At 43.2% G+C, this 24,472-nt stretch overlaps 1 protein-coding gene across 1 annotated transcript in view; it reads right to left on the reverse strand.

Annotated features, from left to right (window-relative positions):
• AKAP12 (A-kinase anchoring protein 12) overlaps positions 1-20,118 on the reverse strand; it is a 103,403-nt gene extending 83,285 nt beyond the window's left edge. Inside the window, exon 1 of the mRNA XM_036871262.1 lies at positions 19,783-20,118. Coding sequence (XP_036727157.1) covers positions 19,783-19,950 — 168 coding nt within the window. The 5' untranslated portion in view covers positions 19,951-20,118. The remainder of the gene's footprint in view (positions 1-19,782) is intronic.
• Between the last annotated feature and the right edge of the window lie 4,354 nt (positions 20,119-24,472).

A 24,472-nucleotide genomic window follows, 5' to 3' on the forward strand; every position in this document is an offset into this window, starting at 1 on the left:
TATAGACTTGGGGTAGGTGGGCTCAGCTTGAAGGGGCAAAAGACAACAAACTAGAGGTGTCCCTGGCAGAGAGATGGATAGTTTCAGGATTCGACAGCATGTAGTTGTATCGAAAGCCAAGATAGTGCACAAGATATCTCCCAAGAGCTTGTGGAGCAAAAACAACTGAAGAAATAGCAACAGGAGTTTAGTATGTGTTGAATGGATGCCCCAATGACCAGCTTTGCATGGATACAGCTAAAAAGGGACTGAGTTAGAGAAATCCCAGTAAGTAAGTGGTGATTCTAGTTCAGGAAGTAATGGTAATTCTCCTGCCATTAAGTTATCCAGACTCTCAGCGAATCACCATGTGAGACAAAGAGAAAATTTAAGAGAAGACTCTGAAAAAGTCACATGTACACATTTTTCACCTGTAAGGAAGAAATCTAAAGGCTAACAACTTCAATTAATTAACTATCTTTTATATTCAGGCAAAGAAAATGGGCTTAAACTCTGAAGAATAAGGAAATTAAGACCCAAAAAACTTGTTAAAGCCTTAGACTTGAAGTTGTGAAATGTCTCTTTAGCTTTAAAAAAAAGAACTGTAATAGTGTCCACCTGGGAAACAGTCCTGATAAACAATGGCTTCAACTGTTTTATGACAGAAATTATAAAAAGCTTTAGGAATTTTCTCTTTTTTGGAGGTGGGAAGAGGAGAAGGAAAACAAAGAATTTCTAAACTTTATTTAATTCATACCAGATACCTGCTCGTTGAAAATGAAAATGCCAATAAATCAAACGCTGGAACATTTTAAGTCAATTGGCCATGTTTCTGCTTCAGATAGAATTCCCAAAATAAAAACCAACCCAAGAATGGAATAACTTTATAGCCCAAACTATGTTTCTATACAAATATGATGAAGATACCATAGTTTTCATTTATCTTAAGATGCCCGTAGTGGTAGAAAATTGACTTCAGTTATGTAGACATTTCTCGGTGGCCATGTTACTGCAGTACATGGAAAAGTATTTAAAATCAAACAAAGGCAATAGAAAGAGCTTCCATTTATTGCTACATTCACTGACTGAATGGAAGAAAAATATATAGAAGAGCAAAAGAAAGCATCTAACAAACCACTGGTTTTTATCTTCTCTCGCAACCCTCAAGATGCAACCTGGGGAATGAAGGATAACAAACACATAAGTGTGTGACTGGAGGCAAAGAGGAAAAGTCTGGAGAACACTCTCAGATCACAGGGTTCCAGGTACTTCTACTACCTAACTATCTACATCTATAAAGCAGTCATACACAGAGAAAAATGGCTAGAAGCAGGAAGACTAGTTTGAAGGCTAATGTTGCAGTATATGGCATGAGATAATTAAAATTTGGAAATGAGAAAAAGATCTGAGGAAGCAAGTGAAAGGAAAAGCCAGTAAGACAGAACCATTCTACAAGATGCTAAAGGCACCAGAAGAGAGTTCTCTTATGGCAGGGGTCCCCAAACCCTGGGCCCCGGACTGGTACCAGTCCTGGAGGTGAGCGGCAGGTGATCGAGCAAAGCTTCATCTGTATTTACAGCTGCTCCCCATCGCTCACATTACCGCCTGAGCTCCACCTCCTGTGAGATCAGTGGCGGCATTAGACTCTCACAGGAGCTCGAACCCTACTGTGAACTGCGCATGCGAGGGATCTAGGTTGCACGCTCCTTATGAGAATCTAATGCCTGATGATCTGAGGTGGAGCTGAGGTGGTGCTAGGGCTGGGGAGCGGCTGCAAATACAGATTATCATTAGCAGAGAGGTTTCACTGCACAGAGACCATAATAAATCAATTGCTTGCAGACTCATATCAAAACCCTATCAGTGGACTTCCCTGGTGGCACAGTGGTTAAGAATCCACCTGCCAATGCAAGGGACACCAGTTCAATCCCTGGTCCGGGAAGATCCCACAGGCCACGGAGCAACTAAGCCCATGCGCCACAACTACTGAGCCTGCGCTCTAGAGCCCACGCAGCACAACTACTGAAGCCTGTGCGCCTAGAGCCTGTGCTCCACAACAAGAGAAGCCACCACAATGAGAAGCCCGCACACCGCAACAAAGAGTAGGCCCCGCTCGCCGCAACTAGAGTAAGCCCACGCGCAACAACAAAGACCCAACGCAGCCAAAAATAAATTAACAAATTAATTTTTTTTTAAAAAAGGAAAAACAACCCTATCAGTGAGTGGCAAGTGAAAACAAGCTCAGGGCTCCCACTGATTCTGCATTATGGTGAGTTGTATAATTATTTCATTATATATTACAATGTAATAATAATAGATATAAAGTGCACAATAAATGTAATATGCTTGAATCATCCCGAAACCATCCCCCTCCGCTGGGTCCGTGCAAAAACAGTCTTCCACGAAACCGGTCCCTGGGGCCAAAAAGGTTGGGGACCACTGTTTTATGGGAAGAGGAGGCGGGCAAAGGGGACAGAAGAGAACACTGTTCTTGAGGTAAACTTGTCCAGTAAATAGATGCATATGTGGGACTGAAACTTGGTGGACATAACTGAGTATTAAAACCCTGGGAGAGGGGCTTCCCTGGTGGCACAGTGGTTAAGAATCCACCTGCCAATGCAGGGGACACGGGTTCCAGCCCTGGTCCGAGAAGATCCCACATGTCGCAGAGCAACTAAGCCCGTGCACCACAACTACTGACCCTGCACTCTAGAGCCCGCGAGCCACAACTACTGAGCCCGCATGCCACAACTAGTGAAGCCCACACACCTAGAGCCCATGCTAAGAGAAGCCAATGCAATGAGAAGCCTGTGCACTGCAACAAAGAGTAGCCCCCTCTCGCCGCAACTAGAGAAAGCCCGTGCGCAGCAGCGAAGACCCAACGCAGCCAAAAATAAATAATAATAAATAAAATAAATATTTTAAAAATCTTTAAAAAAACAAAACAAACAAACAAACAAAAAACCCTGGGAGAGGGCTTCCCTGGTGGCGCAGTGGTTAAGAATCCACCTGCCAATGCAGGGGACACAGGTTCGAGCCCTGGTCCGGGAAGATCCCACATGCTGCGGAGCAACTAAGCCCGTGCGCCACAACTACTGAGCCCGTGCACCACAACTACTGAAGCCCACGTGCCACAACTACTGAAGCCTGTGCGCCTAGAGCCTGTGCTCCGTAACAAGAGAAGCCATCGTAATGAGAAGCCTGCGCACCACAACGAAGAGTAGACCCTGCTCGCCGCAACTAGAGAAAGCCCGCGCGCAGCAATGAAGACCCAACGCAGCGAAAAGTTAATTAATTAATTATTTTTTTTTAAAAAGAGAGAGAGAAAAGAATCAAAATAAAATTAAATTAATATTTAAAAAAACAAAACAAAACAAAAAAAACCCTGGGAGAGCACAGTATCCCCGAAGGACAAAGCCTTGATCTGGGCTGGCAAATCAGCTGGGGGATGATCCTTAGAGAGGAAATGGAATGGGGTTTACACAGGTACAGTAGGATGGATGGTGCACTGGGAGGTCAGGTTGGCAGAGCAAAATGGGAAGGGAGAAAACGGTGATTGTAGGTGCCTGGCATTCAGTTAAACCCAAATGAAAGAGAAAAATGAGTGGTATCGATCCTTTAGGTCATATGACTTGCCTCCAAGCCCAAGAAGCTCTTACAGCCTGGCATCAGCTATCTCCCCTCTCAGATGGGACGGGAAGAGTGGGGACAGGGTCTGAAATAACCAGTTGGCCCACAAAGATGAATCGTTTGCCATTTACTTGACAGCAGATCGCGTGATACATCCTAAAATACCTAGAGAGGCAGAGCGCCCTGGGATCTGAGGAGGGTCTAGTGTGTCAGCAGTTATTAGGAGCCGTCTTTTCTCAGCATCACAGCCAAGGCCCATTTCACACTGCAGTGGTCTCATACCCAGCAGTCCCAGCCCGGGACCTGACCAAACCGGGGGTGGGGGGGGTGCCCTCAAGAGCTAGTGAATCCTCCCAAATGTAAAATAGATAGCGAGTGGGAAGCAGCCGCATAGCACAGGGAGATCAGCTCCATGCTTTGTGACCACCTAGAGGGGTGGGATAGGGAGGGTGGGAGGGAGACACAAGAGGGAGGGGATATGGGGATATATGTATACATATAGCTGATTTCACTTTGTTATACGGCAGAAACTAACACACCATTGTAAAGCAATTATACTCCAATAAAGATGTTAAAAAAAAAACCGCTGTATAAAAAATAAATAAATAAAATTCAAAACAAAACAGAAAAAAAGAGCTAATGAATCAAAAGCTCCATAAATATTCACTTTGTTGGCTCCTTTTTTAAATGGGGATGACACCACTTAGCTCATAGAAGTTATAAGTGACTGGTAAGATAGGAAAAAGCATGTACAGGTGCCCCCAAAACTGTCTGGTACCTGATAGATACTCAACCCGACAAATGAGCTGACAGTCAGTGAGAGAAGGGACTACATTTTTTAATATTTCTACACGTACCTGACCCTTAAGGCTGTGGCATTAGTTCATCCCCTACAGCTTTCACCCTTGTAATCAACCCAGAAACACACAGTAAAATAACTGTGTGAGGAGCCTCGGGCATGGGCAGAGCACACAAAACTGGCACAGCAAGGCTCCTCTTCCACTCACAGAAAGTTCATGCTTTGTTTGAGAATAAGCACAGAAAGTTACACTGAGGAAAAGGGTCAATGCGTGGGTATATGAAACATGTTTCTATATGAGCTAATTTTTAAAGTAAATGCAGTATTAGTAAATGTTTACTAAGAAGCAGGAATCATTACTTTATGCCTAGATTGAGTCACTCCCACTTAAATGGCCTAAAGCAATCTTACAAGAACATCCCTACACTGATTTTTAGGTTTTCCAAAGGAGAGACTTACTTAAAAATTTAGCTTCGTTAACAATCCCAGGATACAGTTATTTGCTTTGATTTGCTTTGATGAGACTCAAGGAAAAAAGAAATCAGTGTGTGTCTCAGCTTCTTATCCGAAGCCAAAATAAGCCAGCTGGTCAGCTCATAGCAAAGGAATCAGAAGCTTTGGGGATTTTTTCCTTCTTCATGACCATAAAAAGCAACAAATGGGTGACATTTCCCTTTACTCTTATTTGCCAGAGGAAGAATTTGCAACTCCATTCAAGAAGGCTCTCTTTTGACCTTCCCCTGATCTTCGTTCAAGTTCACATACAGTTACAATACCTCCAGTATTCACTGCAGGAGCTGGAAAGGGTTTGAGGAACACAATAATTTACAGCATTTAACTCCACAGTAGTCCGATTGTCTTTGGCCCCAGAAAATCTGGTTAAGGGAAAGTTTCAGGACATAATGTGGCTTGTCCTAGGATGTTCAGCTCTACGTGCAATTAATTAAGTGCCATAGAAACTGAGTCAATAAAGTTATTGGACTCACTGCACAGTGAAAGTAAAAACTAAACCTGATATGCAATTACCTGGATTATCTGAACAATGAAATAAATCCAAAGTATATTCAATTTCCAAATTTTTAATCATCCTTATTGTTGCTCCCCGCAACCCCCCAAAATATATCAGGAACTCTAAACATAACTTAATGAGGATGTAAAAATATGAAATATTTCATCTCAGGATAATCTGAGGCATTTCCCAACAATGTACATTTAAAAGCTGGGATATATTCCATATTTTTCCATTTTAATCTGAGAGTAAGAATCTCTCTACATATGGTTCATTTTAAAAATTAGATATAAAAATGCAATCATTTTTATATGAAAGAAATGAAAATCCATCCTCCTTGCTCCCCTCCTCCAAAAGAGAACAAATTTCCTTAATATCTCAGAATTATTCTCTGTCTCAGATTCAAAATAGAAAGTTAAGTCCCTGCCTCCACCCTAACAGATGTAGATGTAGATGCCAATTAATTATTGGCTTAACATTGCCAATTACAATAAATGTAGAAGTCACATTCTGGTATTCAAATTCTCCACAGCAGAGCCACAAGATACCTCTCCTGGCTTCTCAATCACCACTCTCTAATTGTGCTCTCTTCACTAGCCTGGCATTTCCCAGTTGTATTTGGATAAAGATGCATACTATATGTCTCCTTTGGGAGAAGCATAATTAATAATAACATATTAAAGGTTCTGGGACTTCCCTGGTGGTCCAGTGGTTAAGACTTTGCCTTCCAATGCAGGGGGTGTGGGTTCGACCCCTGGTCAGGGAGCTAAGATCCCACGTGCATCACAGCCAAAAAACTAAAACATAAAACAGAAGCAATACTGTAACAAATTCAATAAAGACTTTAAAAGTGGTCCACATCAAAAAAAACTGTAAGAAAATAAAATTAAATAAAATAAAGGTTCTGCAAAAGTCCTGCAGTTAAAAAATGAAATCTTGAACCCAACTTTTCCTAGACTATTTTTCACTCAGTATTTGTCTCAACATGATGAGGTTCTCTCTTGCCTCCTTATTTCATTATTTATTTTTATTATTTTAAAAAATTACTTAATTATTTTCTTGCCTCCTTCTCTCAAGCATCTCCACTCTTCAGCAATTCACCATAAATTCCATTTCCTCTGTCTTAGTTCGGGCTGCTATGACAAATTACCATAGACTGGACAGCCAAGGCAACTAACATTTATTTCTCACAGTCCTGGAGGCTGAAAGTCCAAGATGAAAGTGTAAGCTGATTTGGTTCTTAGTGAGAGTTCTCCTCCTGCTTTGGAGAGGGTATCTTTTGGGGGGTGGGGAGGGCAGCAAGCTCTCTGGTGTCTCCTCTTATAAGGGCACTAATTCCTTAATAAGGGTTCCACCCTCATGACTTAATTACCTCCCAAGGACTCCATCTCCTAATATCACCACACTGGGGATTAGAGTTTCAACATATGAATTTTGAGGGACACAAACACTCAGTCCATAGCATCCTCCATGCCACCTTTCCTGCTACCCCAGTATGTGCTCTCTCTCTTGCCTTTGAACCCTGTCATGTTAGTGCCTCTTTGTCCAGCACTCAGCTACAATTCAGGGCAAGATATGCTTTCCACAGGCTTAAGTCCACAATAAACTGTGGGCACTATGGTCACACTTAGGTAGAGCGGACTCAGCTGGTTCCCGCAGCACTTAATCTTGGCAGCAAAGAAATACCCCCAGTTCACTTAAAAGGTACTCTCTAATTTTCCTACGTATACTTACACATCATCTGCCTATTTACTACTTAAAAAAATTTTATTCCAAGATTGTGCAATTAAGAGAAAACACTTATCACATCTATGATTTTCTTTTTTTTTTTTTAATAAATTTACTTATTTTATTTATTTATTTTAGGCTGCATTGGGTCTTCATTGCTGCATGCGGGCTTTCTCTAGTTGCAGAGAGTGGGGGCTACTCTTCGTTGCGGTGCGCAGGCTTCTCATTGCGGGGGCTTCTCTTGTTGCAGAGCACAGGCTCTAGGCGCAGGCTTCAGTAGTTGTGGCTCGCGGGCTCAGTAGTTATGGCTCGCAGGATCTAGAGCACAGACTCAGTAGTTGTGGCACACGGGATTAGTTGCTCCGCGGCATGTGGGATCTTCCCTGACCAGGGCTCAAACCCGTGTCCCCTGCATTGGCAGGCGGATTCTTAACCACTGTGCCACCAGGGAAGCCCACATCTATGGTTTTCCAGTCACTAGTCTATAGCCCTAACTCTTTTTGGTGTTGGGAGTACAGGCGCATGTGGTGAATCTGTTACTTTTAGTCCAGCCCTCCTAGAAACTAACAAGTTAATTTAGCCACCTAATTTGCCTAAGACTAAAGAACCCTGAGTAAGGAATTAGCGAGGACCCAGCAATCATAAGGACTGCTTGAGAAACTTTCTCTGACAAATGTAAGGCTTTAAACCATGACCTACTTCCCTGAAGTAGAATGCATTCTTCGCATTCCTCCCTGTCCTGGAGGACTGTTTATCAGGCACAGTTCCAGAAGTGACTTGAAATCTCTGTCACTGTTGCAATTCTAGATAACATTGTAGGTCCTCTTAGCTCCATTTAGGACAAAAATCTTTTCAGCATTCAAAAGACCTTAGTGTGTCTTTAATTAATAACAAAAGAACAACCAATCTGCATTTTAATTGAGGCGAAACAAATTTCCTATATTGCAAACAAAACAGACAGATCTAACACTGCCATCAAACTGAATTTAAAGGAAACTTAAACTCCTGAAGGTTTAAAAAAAAAATCAGACATAAAGATCAAATCAATTTGAGTTTTGCTCCCGGTACTGTCAAGAATTTTTTGTTTAAATTTTATACACTTTTGTCAGGATTGGAGAAAAGATCTTAATAATCAGGACTGATTTAGTAAACTTTAGTGCTGACATTTTCCACTGCTTTTCAGTAACTTACTTCATATAAAACAGAGCAGAACAAGAACAAAAATTTCCACTCAAATATTTAGATTAACATTATAGGAGTCAGGAACTCATGTCTAAATATTGGTTAAACGTGTCATTTCTGAAATAATTAAGAAAAATTCGTCATAGAGAGACTGTCTAATTTTTAGCAATTTCATGTAGATTTCAATCCCTTCTCCACCTCCCCCATCCCACCCCAGTTGGTACTGCAGTGTATATCAATTGTAAATTCAACCACATCTAAGGTTGAACTTTGCATAGCATTCAACGTTACTGGTGTGGAATAAGACTGTTTTACATACATACCCAAGTGAAGGATAATTTCAAACACAAGTTTCTTAAAAAGCATTATGCAAGCAGTTTGCTACCTTAGTGAAAAATTACCACCCAGAACTGAAAATGTAAAAAAAAGCTAACAACCATAACATACATCAACAATCTTGTTTTATGCATCACAACAATATGTATTTCAAAGAGTAAGGAAAATCATCAAGGACGTGATGAAGCATGGCTTCAATAAGGATGGTCAGTATCTGGAGCGAGGACAGAAAATTGATCATGAAGCAGACAAAACCCAGAGCCTTATGTAATGGCTCAATTCAGTAAGAAATCATACGCTCAGACATGGAGAAAAATAGCAAACCATAAATCGTCCTCCGAACGACACACCGAAGGGCATACACTGGAGATGGAAAAAATTGCGAAGAAGAAATATCTTCTTTGAAAGTGAAGATAAACCTTCGCCAAGCCACCTAGATTCTTTGCCTACAAATGGAAGAAATGCTAGTCAACCATCAGTCTCTTTCATTTTTAGGTGGACCCAGATGTGCTGTGGTAAACTAGTCACTGTTGCATGATGAAGCAGTGACCCAATGGCTGGTGGAGCCAGTGCCATCTGTTTTCACTAGTCTTCTCCTCTATTAATATTCACTGTTGGTTCCACCTTCTCCCCAGCCGCCACTCTCAGCTCCTTCAGTGTCATCATCTCTTACCCTGTGATATTTAATCTTTCCCTGTGCCCCCCACTCTGCAAGCCTGGATTGCTCCCAGGGCCGGTGATCTGGGCTCTGAGCAGATCACTACTTAGAGAAACGCTGCTGATCTCATGGATGCCCTCTGTCATTCCCTAGACTCTGCTGCAAACCTCTTCTTTACATTAAAAAAAAATCCCAAGCTGTTACTCTCAAGTGATGTTCTCTCTTCTACAGATACTCTTGGTTTAAGCGGTTGTTTGGCACAGTTGGTTACACAGCAATAGACAACTGAAACCAACATCCTGAGGGGAACGTCCTTGTCTACTAGAGAAACTGAGGCACTCCGTATTCCAAGTCTTGAAACCTCAGTTGTTTTTGGCTGCCCCCGTGCCGAGCCTACACCCTGCACCCATCCCACCGCACGGGCTAATATGTGCCCCCCATGCTCCTAGGGGTGTCCTCTCTGCCGAGTGTGAGAGGGTCTGCCTCTTTGCTTTGTTTTTTATCGGAAGCCTTCACTTCACTGGCTCTCTGCTGCCTGTGCAGCTCTTACCATGACTGGCTGCAATTCTATCGGCATCTTCCCATTATCCTCTTACAACATTCAGCTCTTTCATATGCCCTGTACCTCCTGGCCTCCCGACTAATGGCCTTTATCTGCCTCCAACACTTGCCAAGATCTTCTTTTCTTTGTACATCAGTTATCTGGACAATTCACTGAATAGACATGTACCAACTAATGGCAATTCTTCTATTGTCTACCCAACTTATTTGAATCTTTCTTACTGAATCTTTTCCTCTAGAGGGATCCTATACCTCACCTAGATCCCGAGGTGCTCAAGGATAATGCTGTGTGTAATTTACCTCAGGAAGCATCTAGACCAGGGCCTTTCATAGGCTAAGTGGTTAGGAAATACTTGAGTGACTATTTTTAATGCATAATGTTATCACACACCAAGAAAATATATTCACTTCTGAAGACAACACAGGCTCCCCACTTTTTTATATTTATGTGTGCATAAACTTACGATAGCCACGAGACGGGGGTGAGCCCAGAGATGTAGAATATAAAAGTATTTTAAACCATGGGTCTGCCATTAAAATCGATTACATTCTTAGCCACTCTCTTAATGCTTTTAACTACGTGTACAAATAAAGAGTAGGAAAAATTTTTAAAGTAAAAAGAAATCAATAAACATATATGCATATGGAAACTCGAGTTTTAACCGGAGGGACTATTTAGTCAATGGTACTGGAACAACAGGTAACCAGTATGGAAAACGAATTAAATTTCTCCCTCTAGACAGAAAATAATCCATTTTAGCGGAATGGGTGCACTTTCACCTTTTTTTTAGCACCGAGCTCTGGGATTTCTCTCTTCTTCCATCCCCAGTTCCCGGAGTACAGGTGCCAGTAAAGAAATGTTAATGAAAACAAGTGGTGGGGAAAGCCAGACAGCCCTCTTACACTTTTTATTTGTTTGTTTAATTAAAAAAAAATTTGGGGCTTCCCTGGTGGCGCGGTGGTTAAGAATCCGCCTGCCAATGCAGGGGACACGGGTTCGAGCCCTGGTCCGGGAAGATCCCACATGCCGCGGAGCAACTAAGCCCGTGCGCCACAACTACTGAGTCTGCACTCTAGAGACCACGAGCCACAACTACTGAGGCCCGCGCGCCTAGAGCCCGTGCTCCGCAACAAGAGAAGCCACCGCAATGAGAAGCCCGCGCACCGCAACGAAGAGTAGCCCCCACTCGCCGCAACTAGAGAAAGCCCGCGTGCAGCAGCAAAGACCCAATGCAGCCAAAAAAATTAAATAAATGAATAAATAAATAAATTTATTTAAAAAAAAATTTTTTTTAGACAGCCCCCTCTTCTGATCTTCAGCTACTTGGCTAGGTGTTAAGATTTCTTCAGGGATTTTCAGACCAGCCAAAGGCCATAAACTAAGCCATCAGCTACTGTCTACTTACCCAACACAAGTGACGTTTTAAATTGATAAATGAGGGATGAGGATTAAGAGGCAGTCCAGTGGGAACGAAAAGTGAACTTTGACAAGTAGCTCCTGGCTCAGAAACGATGAGAGCATTTGATTCCACACCTATTTACCCTGAAGAGCACATTCCATTCAGAAAAAGCCTCTACTAGTAGCACACTTGGTTTCAAGACAGTGGAATAGGGACTTCTCTGGTGGCGCAGTGGTTAAGAATCCGCCTGCCAATGCAGGGGACATGGGTTCGAGTCCTGGTCTGGGAAGATCCCACATGCCGTGGAGCAACTAAGCCCATGCGCCACATCTACTGAGCCCGTGAGCCACAGCTACTGAAGCCCTCGCACCTACAGCCCGTGCTCCGCAACAAGAGAAGCCACCGCAATGAGAAGCCCGCGCACCACAACAAAGAGTAGCCGCCGCTCGCCTCAACTAGAGAAAGCCTGTGCACAGCAACGAAGACCCAGTGCAGCCAAAAATAAAAAAATAAATTAAAAAAATAAAGTAGAATAAAGGAGGGAAATTATGTAGGAGAAATGTTTCCCTTTATTTTCTCCTCTGTTGTGGGGAGGGGAAACACCTAATTCTTCTAGCATCATCTGAAACCCTCCCTCCCACCCACACAAGCACCAATGTCCATCAGTCTGTGCTGCTGTTACCTCTGAATGCCTCGCCCAGGTCTACACCCCAAACTGCTTCCTCCAGGCAATGGTGGCCTAACTAGGCAAATTAGGATCCCTGATGAGCATTAAGGCTACAGAATCTCAGACGCTGGGGTGGCCTGGGATTCTGATTGAATAATCTAGAAGGGGGACCAGTGGTGTCTTTAAAAAGCTCCCCAGGTGACTCAACTGCACAACCAGGTTTGGGAACCACAGAAAATTTAATCTCTCCAAACTCCACAATTTGCAATGTCTGCATATGATGAACAGAAGATCTGCCAATGATTTATAGTAATCTCCCCTTCTTAAAATTTGGCTTATCTCATTTACATAACATCATGAAGAAACTGTAGGGAAGATGAAAACCTTTGAACTTGAATGAATACTTGTATTAAGAGAAGCCTAACAGTGTCCGGGAAAGACCCTGTAGTTTCCAGTGCTTTGAACACCTACATTTTCCTGGGAAAACACATTTATTCCAGTTAACAGAGCCAGGCTGTCATTTGTTATGAGAAATGAGAACAGCGCCCAGGGGAGGAGACTACTGTTTTCCCAGGAGGTGGATTTCTGCTGCCCGCAATCCCTGATTCCAACATTTCATGGATCAGATGTATGAAGAAATTTCTGGCAACTGGATGATTTTAGATTGTTCCCAGAGGAGAAATTTTTAAACTGATAGCTAAAGAAGTAGGTCATTGCAAAGTCAATCCAAGTAAATAAAATTAAAGACAGTTTACTAATTTGGGAAGGAGAGGGAACAATACCTCAGCCCCCTTTTTACTCTAAACTTGCTTTTTCCCAATTTTGATTAATTTCTGGAGGGAAAAAGTCTTTTAAAGTTAACTAGCAATGAAATAAACTATACCCTTTAATGCTCTGAAAGCCAGTCCAGTTCCTGATGGAGTGGTGCACAGAAAAAAAGCGTATGGTCAATATACCTGACAGGGCACCCAACTTCATAATTAAAAATGCATCGAGGAAACTGAGGTGCCAACTGAGGTACAGATTGGCAAATACTACAAAAATCTTCTATCCACTGAGGCAAGGGAAAGTGAGTGCTGCTCTCCACAGAGTAGGGATGCAAAGTGGATGAATCTCTTTGGAAAGTAAATTTAGCAAGGACTATCAAAATTTTAAATGCATGTAAATCCTGTGATCCAGCAATCCCACTTCCAGAAATATATCCTAGAGATACATTCGCACACATACAAAGATGTCTGAACTAGGATATTCCCTGTGTCAATTTAATATAACAAAAGACTAGGAAAATCTAAATATAAACACAGGGGATTGGTTAAATCATTACGGTACTTCAATCCATAAATGAGAAATTTATGTAGCCAATAAGAATGAGGGTAGATCTTTATGTCCTGATATGAAAAGATATCCAAACTCTAAAGTTGCAGAATATATGTGTTATGATCTTATTTGTTGAAAGCAAAAGATAGAGCTATTCTTATTTATATACTTGCACATGCATAAAGCTTTTAAAAGAATATGCTAGAAACAACCAACATTGATTTCAAACTATTGTTAACAGTGAGTACTTTACGGGTGGGGAGGAACACGAGGCTTTCCCTTTTTACCATACTCTACAAATTAAGGATCTCAACCATTAACATTTTTAGAAAAAGAAACATTAAATGAATCCTGTTTGCTATGACTTTAAATAAAAATCATTTTAAGGGCTTCCCTGGTGGTGCAGTGGTTGAGAATCTGCCTGCTAATGCAGGGGACACGGGTTCGAGCCCTGGTCTGGGAAGATCCCACATGCCACGGAGCAACTAGGCCCGTGAGCCACAACTACTGAGCCTGCGCGTCTGGAGCCTGTGCTTCGCAACAAAAGAGGCCACGATAGTGAGAGGCCCGCGCACCGCGATGAAGAGTGGCCCCCGCTTGCCGCAACTAGAGAAAGCCCTCGCACAGAAACGAAGACCCAACATAGCAACCAATCAATCAATCAATAAAAATAAATAAATAAATCTTAAAAGCAGAAACCTACCACTTAAAAAAAAAGAATCATTTTAATAAGAGTAAGAAGTACTGGGCTTCCCTGGTGGCGCAGCGGTTGAGAATCTGCCTGCCAATGCAGGGAACACGGGTTCGAGCCCTGGTCTGGGAAGATCCCACATGCCGCGGAGCAACTGGGCCCGTGAGCCACAACCACTGAGCCTGCGCGTCTGGAGCCTGTGCTCTGCAACAAGAGGCCGCGATAGTGAGAGGCCCGCGCACCGCGATGAACAGTGGCCCCCGCTCGCCGCAACTAGAGAAAGCCCTCGCAAAGAAACAAAGACCCGACACAGCCAAAAATAAAGAAATAAAAATTAAAAAAAAAAAAAAGAGTAAGCAAGTACTTTTGATCATCTTTTTATAAAGCCTTTATTATTCAAGAATGATGATGTCAGGTCTACAGTCAGATTTAAATAAGTAAACTTAATTATTCACGATAAGAAATAAAAATGTATATATAATCAAAATTATTACAGATTAATATCTTCACCTTAATCCTTTTATTAGATGTACTAACAAGTAAGAACATAGGTATAAAACCCATACCCATTCTCTAATAAGGTGCTAACTTGCAGGAAAATAGCCCAAAATCTAAACAGACAAGACAAATAATGATAATTATAGATTTTTAAATAATTTATTGAAAATAAGCTTGCTGGGCTTCCCTGGTGGCACAGTGGTTAAGAATCCACCTGCCAATGCAGGGGATACCGGTTCGAGCCCTGGTCCGGCAAGATCCCACATACTGCGGAGCACCTAAGCCCGTGCGCCACAACTACGGAGCCTGCACTCTAGAGCCCGTGAGCCACAACTACTGAAGCCCGCGCGCCTAGAGCCCATGCTCTGCAACAAGAGAAGCCACCACAATGAGCACGCCCACCACAAGGAAGAGTAGCCCCCGCTCGCCGCAGCTAAAGAAAGCCTGCATGCAGCAACGAAGACCCAATGCAGCCAAAAATAAATGTAAATAAATTTTTTAAAAAAGAAAGAAAGCTTGCCTATTTACAAGATATAATGCATCTCCCTCCCAAACCCAGCTTTTTCCATATTTTTCTATTATTTTAAAATGAAACTTCTTCTAAACTATAATTTTTTAGGTTATAAGAGAACTAAGAATTGGCTTCAAGGATTTTTAGTTTTATATTTTTCATGTGATAAAAGTACTGATATATTTTTCTCACAACGCTAAGTGCTGTAAATTCTAATTTCTCACTTCATGAATGACTACAGCATTAAAAATTATAGAGGCCAAGGACGAGCACCATTTAGCTGGATTTTCTTTTCATTGGTATTCCTGTAACACTGAATAGGTGTTAAAACTGGTAAAGAAAAAGAAACCATTTCTTAGTACCTTTTATTTTATTTTTCTTTCATTTTTTAAAAAACATTTATTTATTTATTTGGCTGTGTAGGGTCTTAGTTGCGGCGCGTGGGCTCTTTGTTGTGGCATGAGGGCTTCTCTCTAGTTGTGGCACACGGGCTCCAGAGCACGCGGGCTCAGTAGCTGCAGTGCGTGGGCTTAGTTGCCCTGCAGCATGTGGGATCTTAGTTCTCCAACCAGGGATCGAACTCGCGTCCCCTGCATTGGAAGGTGGATTCTTAACCACTGGACCACCAGGGAAGTCCCCTTTGTACCTTTTAAAACAAAACATTTTATTTATTATCCTGTAAGATACCAAGCTGGAATCAACCTTTTAATGTAGTTTAAAGCTATCCCGGCACAGAGATTAGTCAAAGCACAGTGAATTCAAAGAGGATGCACATTTGGGGCCTGTTCCTCATCAAGGGAAGTATTTTAAGTGGAAATCTTCACTGACCTCACAAATCTAAGAGCTTAAAAGGCTATAATGGATTAAAGGGAAGGCACTGCAGTCCCCACAGGCTATCGGTATCCTAAACGACCATCTTAACACCCACAGCTCCAATTTCTAGACTGTGTTCTAAACAGAAAGTAGTACCTCTTATAATCTGAGGGAAATGCACATGAATACAGGTAGCCACACACAAAAAACCCCACTCTGTTAACATATAGTTCTCTCGAAATCATCTTAAATTCTGGCCCTCCTAGTGTAAAACTGGTGACAATCACATTACAGCCATCTCCATTCCCATTCTGTAAACACAGGGTAAGTGGGAAACAGCACATATCTTGTGCTGGGAGAGGAATTATGAAATGCAGCTGGCCAAATCAATTGTCTGGTTTTTTTTTAATTTTTTATTTTATTTTATTTATTTATGGCTGTGCTGGGTCTTCGTTTCTGTGCGAGGGCTTTCTCTAGTTGTGGCAAGCGGGGGCCACTCTTCATTGCGGTGCACGGGCCTCTCACTATGGCGGCCTCTCTTGTTGCGGAGCACAGGCTCCAGATGCGCAAGCTCAGTAATTGTGGCTCACGGGCCTAGTTGCTCCGCGGCATGTGGGATCTTCCCAGGCCAGGGCTCGAACCCGTGTCCCCTGCATTAGCAGGCAGATTCTCAACAACTGTGCCACCAGGGAAGCCCCAATTGTCTGTTTTAATGCACAAAAGGTAAGGGTGTCCTTAACTTTATTAATTGGGACAGTGGATTCTTCTATTTGAATACATCTATTTGAGTCACAGCTCTTGTAACCAAATGGAACCACAGCTTGAAAGACTGACAAGGGTCCCAGTCTCCCCACCTGCAGGGGACCTAGGCCTCACACTGTTGCAACTGAGAACTGTTCCATTTCTAGCTCTGAGTCACTGAACAGAAAAGACAGAAAGGCTAATTTAGAGGATTGTGATTGTCCAGATTTAGCCTGAAGCTTGGCTCCAGAAATCAAGATTTGCCAGAGATATGGAAGTTTGTCACTGGCCACCCCACCCTACACTGCTACCTGAGTGAAAACAGGCTTTTCATCTTTTAAAAGCAGATGACTTCAAATGTTTAAAAGCAGATGATTGAGGAATACCATGAGGCTTTGTTTACCACCTGTGTTCAGGTGGTCTAATCTTCCTGCACCCTGCAGTGGCCAAAATGGCAAACTCTCAAAATTAAACCTGGAAAATAACTGATCAAGCCATTTCCCCTCAGAATTAACATACAAAGATTGCAAAAGATTGACTGGAAGATAAGACTCCTTCCATTTCCATTAAAATACATCACAGATAAAACCAGGACTTGTCTCAGTGCATCTAAACAGTGAGGCTTCAGTAATCAAGTTTTACCAATGGGGAAAAAAAATCTGCTAACAGCCTTTAATTAATGATCAGCATTCTACTGGGGGAGGAGGGAAGCATTAGTTTAAACCTCCCCAAATGTCCACAGACCCAATCAAAAAAGCTCAAGATGAATTCATCACTAATCCAATGTATGAAGCGGTCTCATCTGAGCCACTTGCATTTATAATGCATTTGTTTATTTGAGATTAAAGGCAATTTGAAACTGCAACGGTAACAAGCCATTCTAAAGAAGCAGAAATCAGAGTCTCCAAATCTTAGTTTTTCGCTAGATACTCACCTGGTCTGTGAATAACCAGACTCACTTTGACTTAGTCACTATCTGATAAGTGACACAGATCATGATGATGAGAAAGTCAAAGAACAAGTAGATGGGCCAAGGTATTCCCCAACTTGACAGTCTCCAATCAAAATCAGGGAGCCAGCATCATCCTACCGGCCAGCCACACCCGTCACACATGGGGCAACACCTGTTATGAGCCAAACCAGATATGGTCCCTGCCCTTGTGGAGCATTCAGAACAGCCAGAAGAACACAAGTCACTAAACCCACAAATATGGAAGCTGCTGGAAAGAAGGGTCCATGGTGCTATGGGAACCCAGAATGGCAGATGAGATTACTCAGAGGTCAAGAACTGGGGCTGAACAGGGCAAAGAGGGGAGGCAAAAGCTATGTGCTGAATCATTCTTAATTAGACCATCCTTTTGAAAAGACTTAGGTCTTCAAAACCTGAGTAATAAATTTTGCTAGTTGAAATGAAAAACTACACATTTTCTAAGGATACATGCAAGTTTATTGATTTGTCTCCAAATTGATAACTGGGCCGTATGCCAAAAAGTTCAATGATATTCTGGATGTCATTTAGGTAATTTTTTAAAGGAGGTCATCTGGCTGTTTCAAGATGGTGGTGACTAAGAAAAAGGGAGGATAAGGTTATGGAAGAAAGATAAAGAGAACAGAAAGGAAGGAATATTTTAAATGAACACACTGAAGTTATTGAGAAGGGAATAAGTACCATATCTCAGTGTGAACTGTTGATTAAGACCTGAAGGACTGGTAAAAGTCAAGGAAAAAAATGTTCCCCAACTGCAAGCTTTTAGCAACTATACCTTAAAATTACTTTCATTATTACCGGACTCTAAATACTGGTTATACAGCCATTTTGACAGTAGTTGGCATCAAAAAGTGATGTACAGTAAATATTAAAACCTAACTGAGATCTCAAAAGGACATAGTACATTTCTTAGGCATCTCTTAGAAAATCTAGACATTCCAGGCACAGTTGGTACTTGTCAGCATCTACAGCTCTAGGGATCATGGGTTTTACAAGTAGTTATGTTAACGACTAGAGGTAATCTAGTTAACGGCAGTCTCTCAGCTCAAACTAAACTAGGACAGCGAAAAGGTCAAGGCGATTAGGTCATATAATTGTGTGATTTTTACCTAGATTTCAGGGTTGTTGTTTTTTTCCCCCCGCACTGTAAACATCTATACTTCCTGAGATAACTCCTAAAGGTCCTCATGTACTCTGTATATCCACAAATTTGACACAAGGGGTTTTCTTTTTTCCTTTTAAGTATTAAATATGGTTATCCACATCTTCTATAAAAAATATCACAAAAAGGGTTGGGTGAAGCCTGGCTAATGAACATACATGCTGGAAAATAGATCTAAAAGACAACGATCTGAACAAGTCACAATCTTGGCGACTGTAGTCGCCAAGAACAAATATTTCAGCCTTGAAGACTGAGACTATAAAATGCAAAATGTCTAGGAGGTTCAGCACTGCCTCCAGAGACCAGAGTAGAGGGAATGCTGGCTTACGCCTCTGACCGCATCCTTTGAGAACTTCTAACTACTCCTCCAGTATTTGTTTATCCAACTGAGTGCAATGAACTGAGCGAAAAGGAGGACGCCGCCGTGTTTGCGAAACCTGTCATTCCTTCTGGAAATGCAGCGTCGGCTCAGATTTTCTCTGGCTCCGAGCGAGCTACACCCCAGGCTTTCTCTGCATCAGGAAGGCGGTGTCTGCTCGAGCCGCTGCCGCAGGAGGACTGGGTACCAAACCCGGGTCGCTCCAGACACAGCTGGTATCACGGACAGTGCGCTGCGGGGAACCCACGGGTGGAGGGCTCGCCAGGCTGCAACACGCGTCAGGGCCCAACAGCGGACTTTTCGCTGGGGGAGGTAGGAGGGCGGGGGCTCGACACGCTCGGCTCGGGGGTCAGTCCTCCGCGGACTCCCGCAAGCAGCTCGCCGGTACCGGGCTGGGTCGCTCCCACCGGAAGAGCGTGGAGAAAGGCTCAGCGGCGGGCAGCCGGCGGATTTTATTACTGCGGATGGCGCAGTCGCCACCCCTGGAGACCCACTACAAAGATGCAAGCCCCCCGCCGCGCTCGCCGCTGCTGTGGTCCCGCCCCGGCGCTAAAGACCCTGAAAAGCCTAGAAAGAGGGATTTATGCTCCCGAGTTTGCAGATGGGCTGGACCGGCCGGGAAGTTATCGCAGGCGGAGATCAAGGGACGCCCCCCAACACACACACACACACACACACACACACACACACCACCCTCCGCCTCCCCGGGGCAGGTGGCCCGGCGCGCCGGTACCTTGGTGGTGGGGTCCGCAGCGGCGATGGTCGCGTCCGCCGACGATCCGGGCGCCGCCTCCGCCGCAGAGCCTCCGCCGCTGGGCTCGGGCTCGGGCTCGGCCGGCGTCGCGCTCCCCGCCTCCGGCTGCTCCGGGCTCCTCTGTTCGGTGGAGCTCCCGGCGCCCATGGCTTGTCTGCGGTTCTCCCGCGCCCAGCAGCCGGGTTACGCCTTCCCCAAATAGCAGGGACGCGGAGAAGAGCCAGGAGCCGTGCACCCGCGAGGTCCCAGGAGCGCCTTCCTCTCCCGTCGTCCTCCTCCGAACCCGCCCAGAGAGCGAATGAAGGAGACGCGCTCGCTGCAAACTCCTTAAAAGAAAAAAAAAAAAAAGCCACCTCTTCGCCTCCTCCTCCTCCCCCTTGTTTTCCCCTCGCTTCATCACATGAGCACAGCCCCAGACACGCCTTGCAGCATCTCCTGCTAGGCTGCTAGGACCCGAGGAGCGGCCAGAGCCTCGAGCCAAGGGCCAGGCGAGCAGCCCACCGCGACCCCCAGGACGCCTCCCGTTCCTGTACGGGGACAGGAGCTGGGGGACCACCACCCAGGGCTGCCTCCCCGAAGGGGAGGGGAGGGCGAGAAAGAGGGGAGGGCAGAAAGCCCCCCGAGGAGATCGGATTCCCTGGGGGTTTATTAAATGATTGATGACCCGAGGCAGGACTTCTGCTGCAGCCCACTTTCAGCTGGCCCAGAAGCGAACCCAGATCCCCGTTTGCTTGCCTTCAGAGTGTTTGCTTCCTCCCCATTAGCAGGAGAAAGGCAAGCGCTCCTGGGCTCCTCCGGAGTCTGACCATATTAGGACACCTCACGTGGCAGGAGCTGGGAACCAAGAGGTTAATACAGTCAGACCACGGATGAGGTGGCCCGGCGGCCCCACGCTCTCCTATCACCCAGAACAAGTGATATCAGGCGATGCCGTGGGCAACACCGACTGCCCTCCTTCCCCGGGGAATCTGGGGAATTGAGACTGTTACTGGAAATGTGCCTGTCCTTAAGGGCCTGATGCTGGCGGTCCAGGCCACCTCTCCCTCACGCCACTGCTGAAACAGGATGACATGGATCTGCTCGTTTGCTGTCAGTATTTCTCCATTGATAAGGGCTTTCAATAATAACTGCCTAAGTGGCTTGCATTCTGTCCCTTCATACTCTTGAATATAATACTTGTCATATGAACATAGCAGGCAGTCAATATATATTTGAACTAAATTAAAATGTTAGCTGAATTATCTGGGACGTAAGCAGGAAGGTAGTGGGGCTGAAAGAAAAATTATCCCAGTTTCAACCGACAACTAGGCGCCTTAGTTTTCACAAACAGAAGCTCATTAAAAATGAAGAAACTTTTGGAATATTGCCACTAGATACCAGATAAATATCCCATACCCAGATTTAGGACAATCTAGTAGAGAATTGATGTAAACAATAGTTCAGCACCAGGATGTTTGTGCCTAATTAATTGCATGTAGTAAAATGGCTCCTTGGGAACCATAGGTTAGTTATCCAGCATAAAATTTTTCTGAATTTATCATTTTTATTTGAAAGGAGTACAGAATGGCCACCTTCTCTGGAATCTATCCCTTAAGAAGCAGTATATTTGGAAAATGGTTGGTTTTCCAAAGTTTTAAGCATTTCACCCATTTTGACTTAAATATTTAGGAAACATTTGAGTACTTACTCAGTACCAGACATTGTGAATGCACTTTGTGTGTATAATCCCATTTCATCCTTACAGCAATACTGCGATGCTGGTCCTATTGTTCTCATTTTACCAATGGAGTGGGGGAAAGTAGGCCCGGAGAGGTTAAGTCAGGCCTTCAAGGCTTCAGAGCTGGTACATGGAAGACAGATTCCGCCCTGGCCAACCACTGGCCAACATTTCACTCCCCTTCTGTGGGAAGCTTGGAATGTGTTCTCTCTTCTTCTCAGGGATGTCAGTGAAAAGTGGCGTTTAGACCTCACCTGGGATGTTAAGAGCAAAACACGCTGTTAAAACCTATTTGAGAATGAGTAACCTCAGCACATATGAAAATGTACCATTAAGTAGTACAAATACTTGCAAAATTCCCCATTCTGTGAGATTATATTTATTCAGTTCTTGGGAAATTCTTAAAGCTTTTCACATCACACTAGCCTTTCAATTTTCAGAAGAGATTGCAAGGTCAAAGATTTCAAGCTGGCAGTGTATACCCGCATTTTGAGGAAGACAGTGCCAATGTCTGATTAGATTAGCAATTGCTTGCTTTGTGTTTATTTTTCAGTGTGAAATGCTCAGATTCTTACTTTTTAATTGCAAAATCTTACTTTAAGAAATGTGCATGTGGGCTTCCGTGGTGGCGCAGTGGTTAAGAATATGCTTGCCAATGCAGGGGACACGGGTTCGAGCCCTGGTCCGGGAAGATCCCACGTGCCGCGGAGCAACTAAGCCCATGCACCACAACTACTGAGCCTGAGCTCTAGAGCCCACATGCCACAACTACTGAAGCCCGTACACCTAGAGCCCTGCTCGGCAACAGGAGAAACCACGGAAATGAGAAGCCCGCACACCACAACAAAGAGTAGCCCCTGCTCGCTGCAACTAGAGAAAGCCCGCACGCAGCAATGAAGACCCAATGCAGCCAAAAATAAAGTAAATTAAAAATAAATTAAAAAAAAAAAAAAAGAAATGTGCATGTTCTAGCACTCCCTATTCTTCCTGAAACAGCACCATGATAAGGAAGTATTAAGGATAACGGGCTGCTTTGTAGATTCACACAAACACACACATTAAGTATCTTTGATTTTTAGACTGACCAAAGAATCATTTCCATCTTACTCAGAGACTGTGGAATTACTCTTTGTTATTTTTTTTAAGATGCTTCATTCTTTTTTTAAAAAATTTATTCATCAGATCATGCATTCAGCTTTGTTTTGTTTTTTTAAAATTTTTATTGAAATATAGTTGATTTACAATGTTGTGATATGTTAGTTTCAGATGTACAGCAAAGTGATTCAGATATGTATATATACACCTTTTTAGATTCTTTTCCATTTTAAGTTATTACAAGATTTTTAAAAAAATAAGTTCATTTATTTATTTTTGGCTGCATTGGGTCTTCATTGCTGTGTGCGGGCTCCTCATTGTGGTGGCTTCTCTTGTTGCGGAGCACGGGCTTCAGTAGTTGTTGCACGCGAGCTCAGTTGCTCCGTGGCATGTGGGATCTTCCCGGACCAGGGCTTGAACCCATGTCCCCTGTATTGGCAGGCGAATTCTTAACCACTGTACCACCAGGGAAGCCCAACCAAGGTTTTCTTTTCCAGAGTTTTGGAGACACCTTCAGAATTGCTTGCATCAATGTCAGCGATGGAGAGGAAGGCAGCTGTTCTCTGTTTTCCACTGCTCAGTCCAAGGCTGTCAGTTACCCTGATTTCTCACCAGCAGCCCTTTCTCCTCCAAACAGCAGGACGCAGGTGTCCCCGCACATCTTCTCCCATGGGGCAGTTGGTGGTAGAGTCGTTTCCCTGAGAGAGTTAATGCTCTCATAAAAACAGTTTGAGATTTCTCAAAAACAAATACACGTTGCCCATATAGCAGGCTGAACTTGTATGTCTAATGCTTACTTCTCCAGAAAGGCAGGTCACATGAGATTTGCCAATAAAATTTAGAGTCATAGCTGGGCATCTTGTGCATACAAAGCATTTTCAAATATGTTTGAAAATAATTCACAGATGTTAATACAACCCCTTGAAAGCACAATAATAACTATAGTGATTAAAACAGAATTTAAAACCAACACTCTATCCCCCGGATTCATTCTCTTGATACAAAGCCTTCAGACAATTTCACTTAAAACTGGCAACTCTTCACCCTTGAAACTACCACTTATCACTTGTTTTCCCTAAATAAAAAGTCCACTTTTTTTCTGAAGCAATTACTTACATAAAGTTATCTAAGAGCCCAACTCTTACTCTCCTCTCCTGTATTTGCTGATTATTAACTAGAACACTAGAAAAATTAACAACTTTATTCAATTCATGAGTAGCTAATAATCCAATATTTGTATAGAAACTACAGAAAAAGTTCAACATACAGATTAAGTTCAAAGGTCAACTTCCTGTAAATATACATTATGTATATAGGCAAATGTTATTCTTCTAACTTTTAAGGAATGTATTGCTTTGGGTTTAAGTATAAAGCCTGCTATTCATATATCTGTTTCATTTACCAAGATTTAAAATTGGCTCCTGACTCAAATCTAAGATTACTCTAAAGTAACAAAGCGAGGGAACCGTGAGTTGAGGGTTGCGGAGGTGGGGTGTTGGAAGGGGACAGTTAATTCTTTAATTCATGTCATTTACATATACATATACCTTTGTTCCCCCTCCAGCCACTGTGGAAGTCTTTCTAGAAGCAATTATTTACAGAGAACTGATTTAACATAGCTCCCACCACTTTGTTCAAAATGTGTCTAAATGTAAACAAATAAACAAATAAATGAATACTATTGAAATGTAGTCCCCAGTAAGCCCATATAGCTTTGGCTCCTCATTTTTCTAGAGTTGGGCTGCTCTCCACCTATTATGGAGTGACTAGAACGCAGATACAGTAAATGATTTGCCCAATATGGAGAGAGAGTTTCTCAGGATACATACATGGAGGGTGCCTGAAGGTATCTGGAAG

This window comes from Balaenoptera musculus, chromosome 12 (genome assembly GCF_009873245.2).
Source record: "Balaenoptera musculus isolate JJ_BM4_2016_0621 chromosome 12, mBalMus1.pri.v3, whole genome shotgun sequence".
NCBI classification, from domain to species: domain Eukaryota; kingdom Metazoa; phylum Chordata; class Mammalia; order Artiodactyla; family Balaenopteridae; genus Balaenoptera; species Balaenoptera musculus.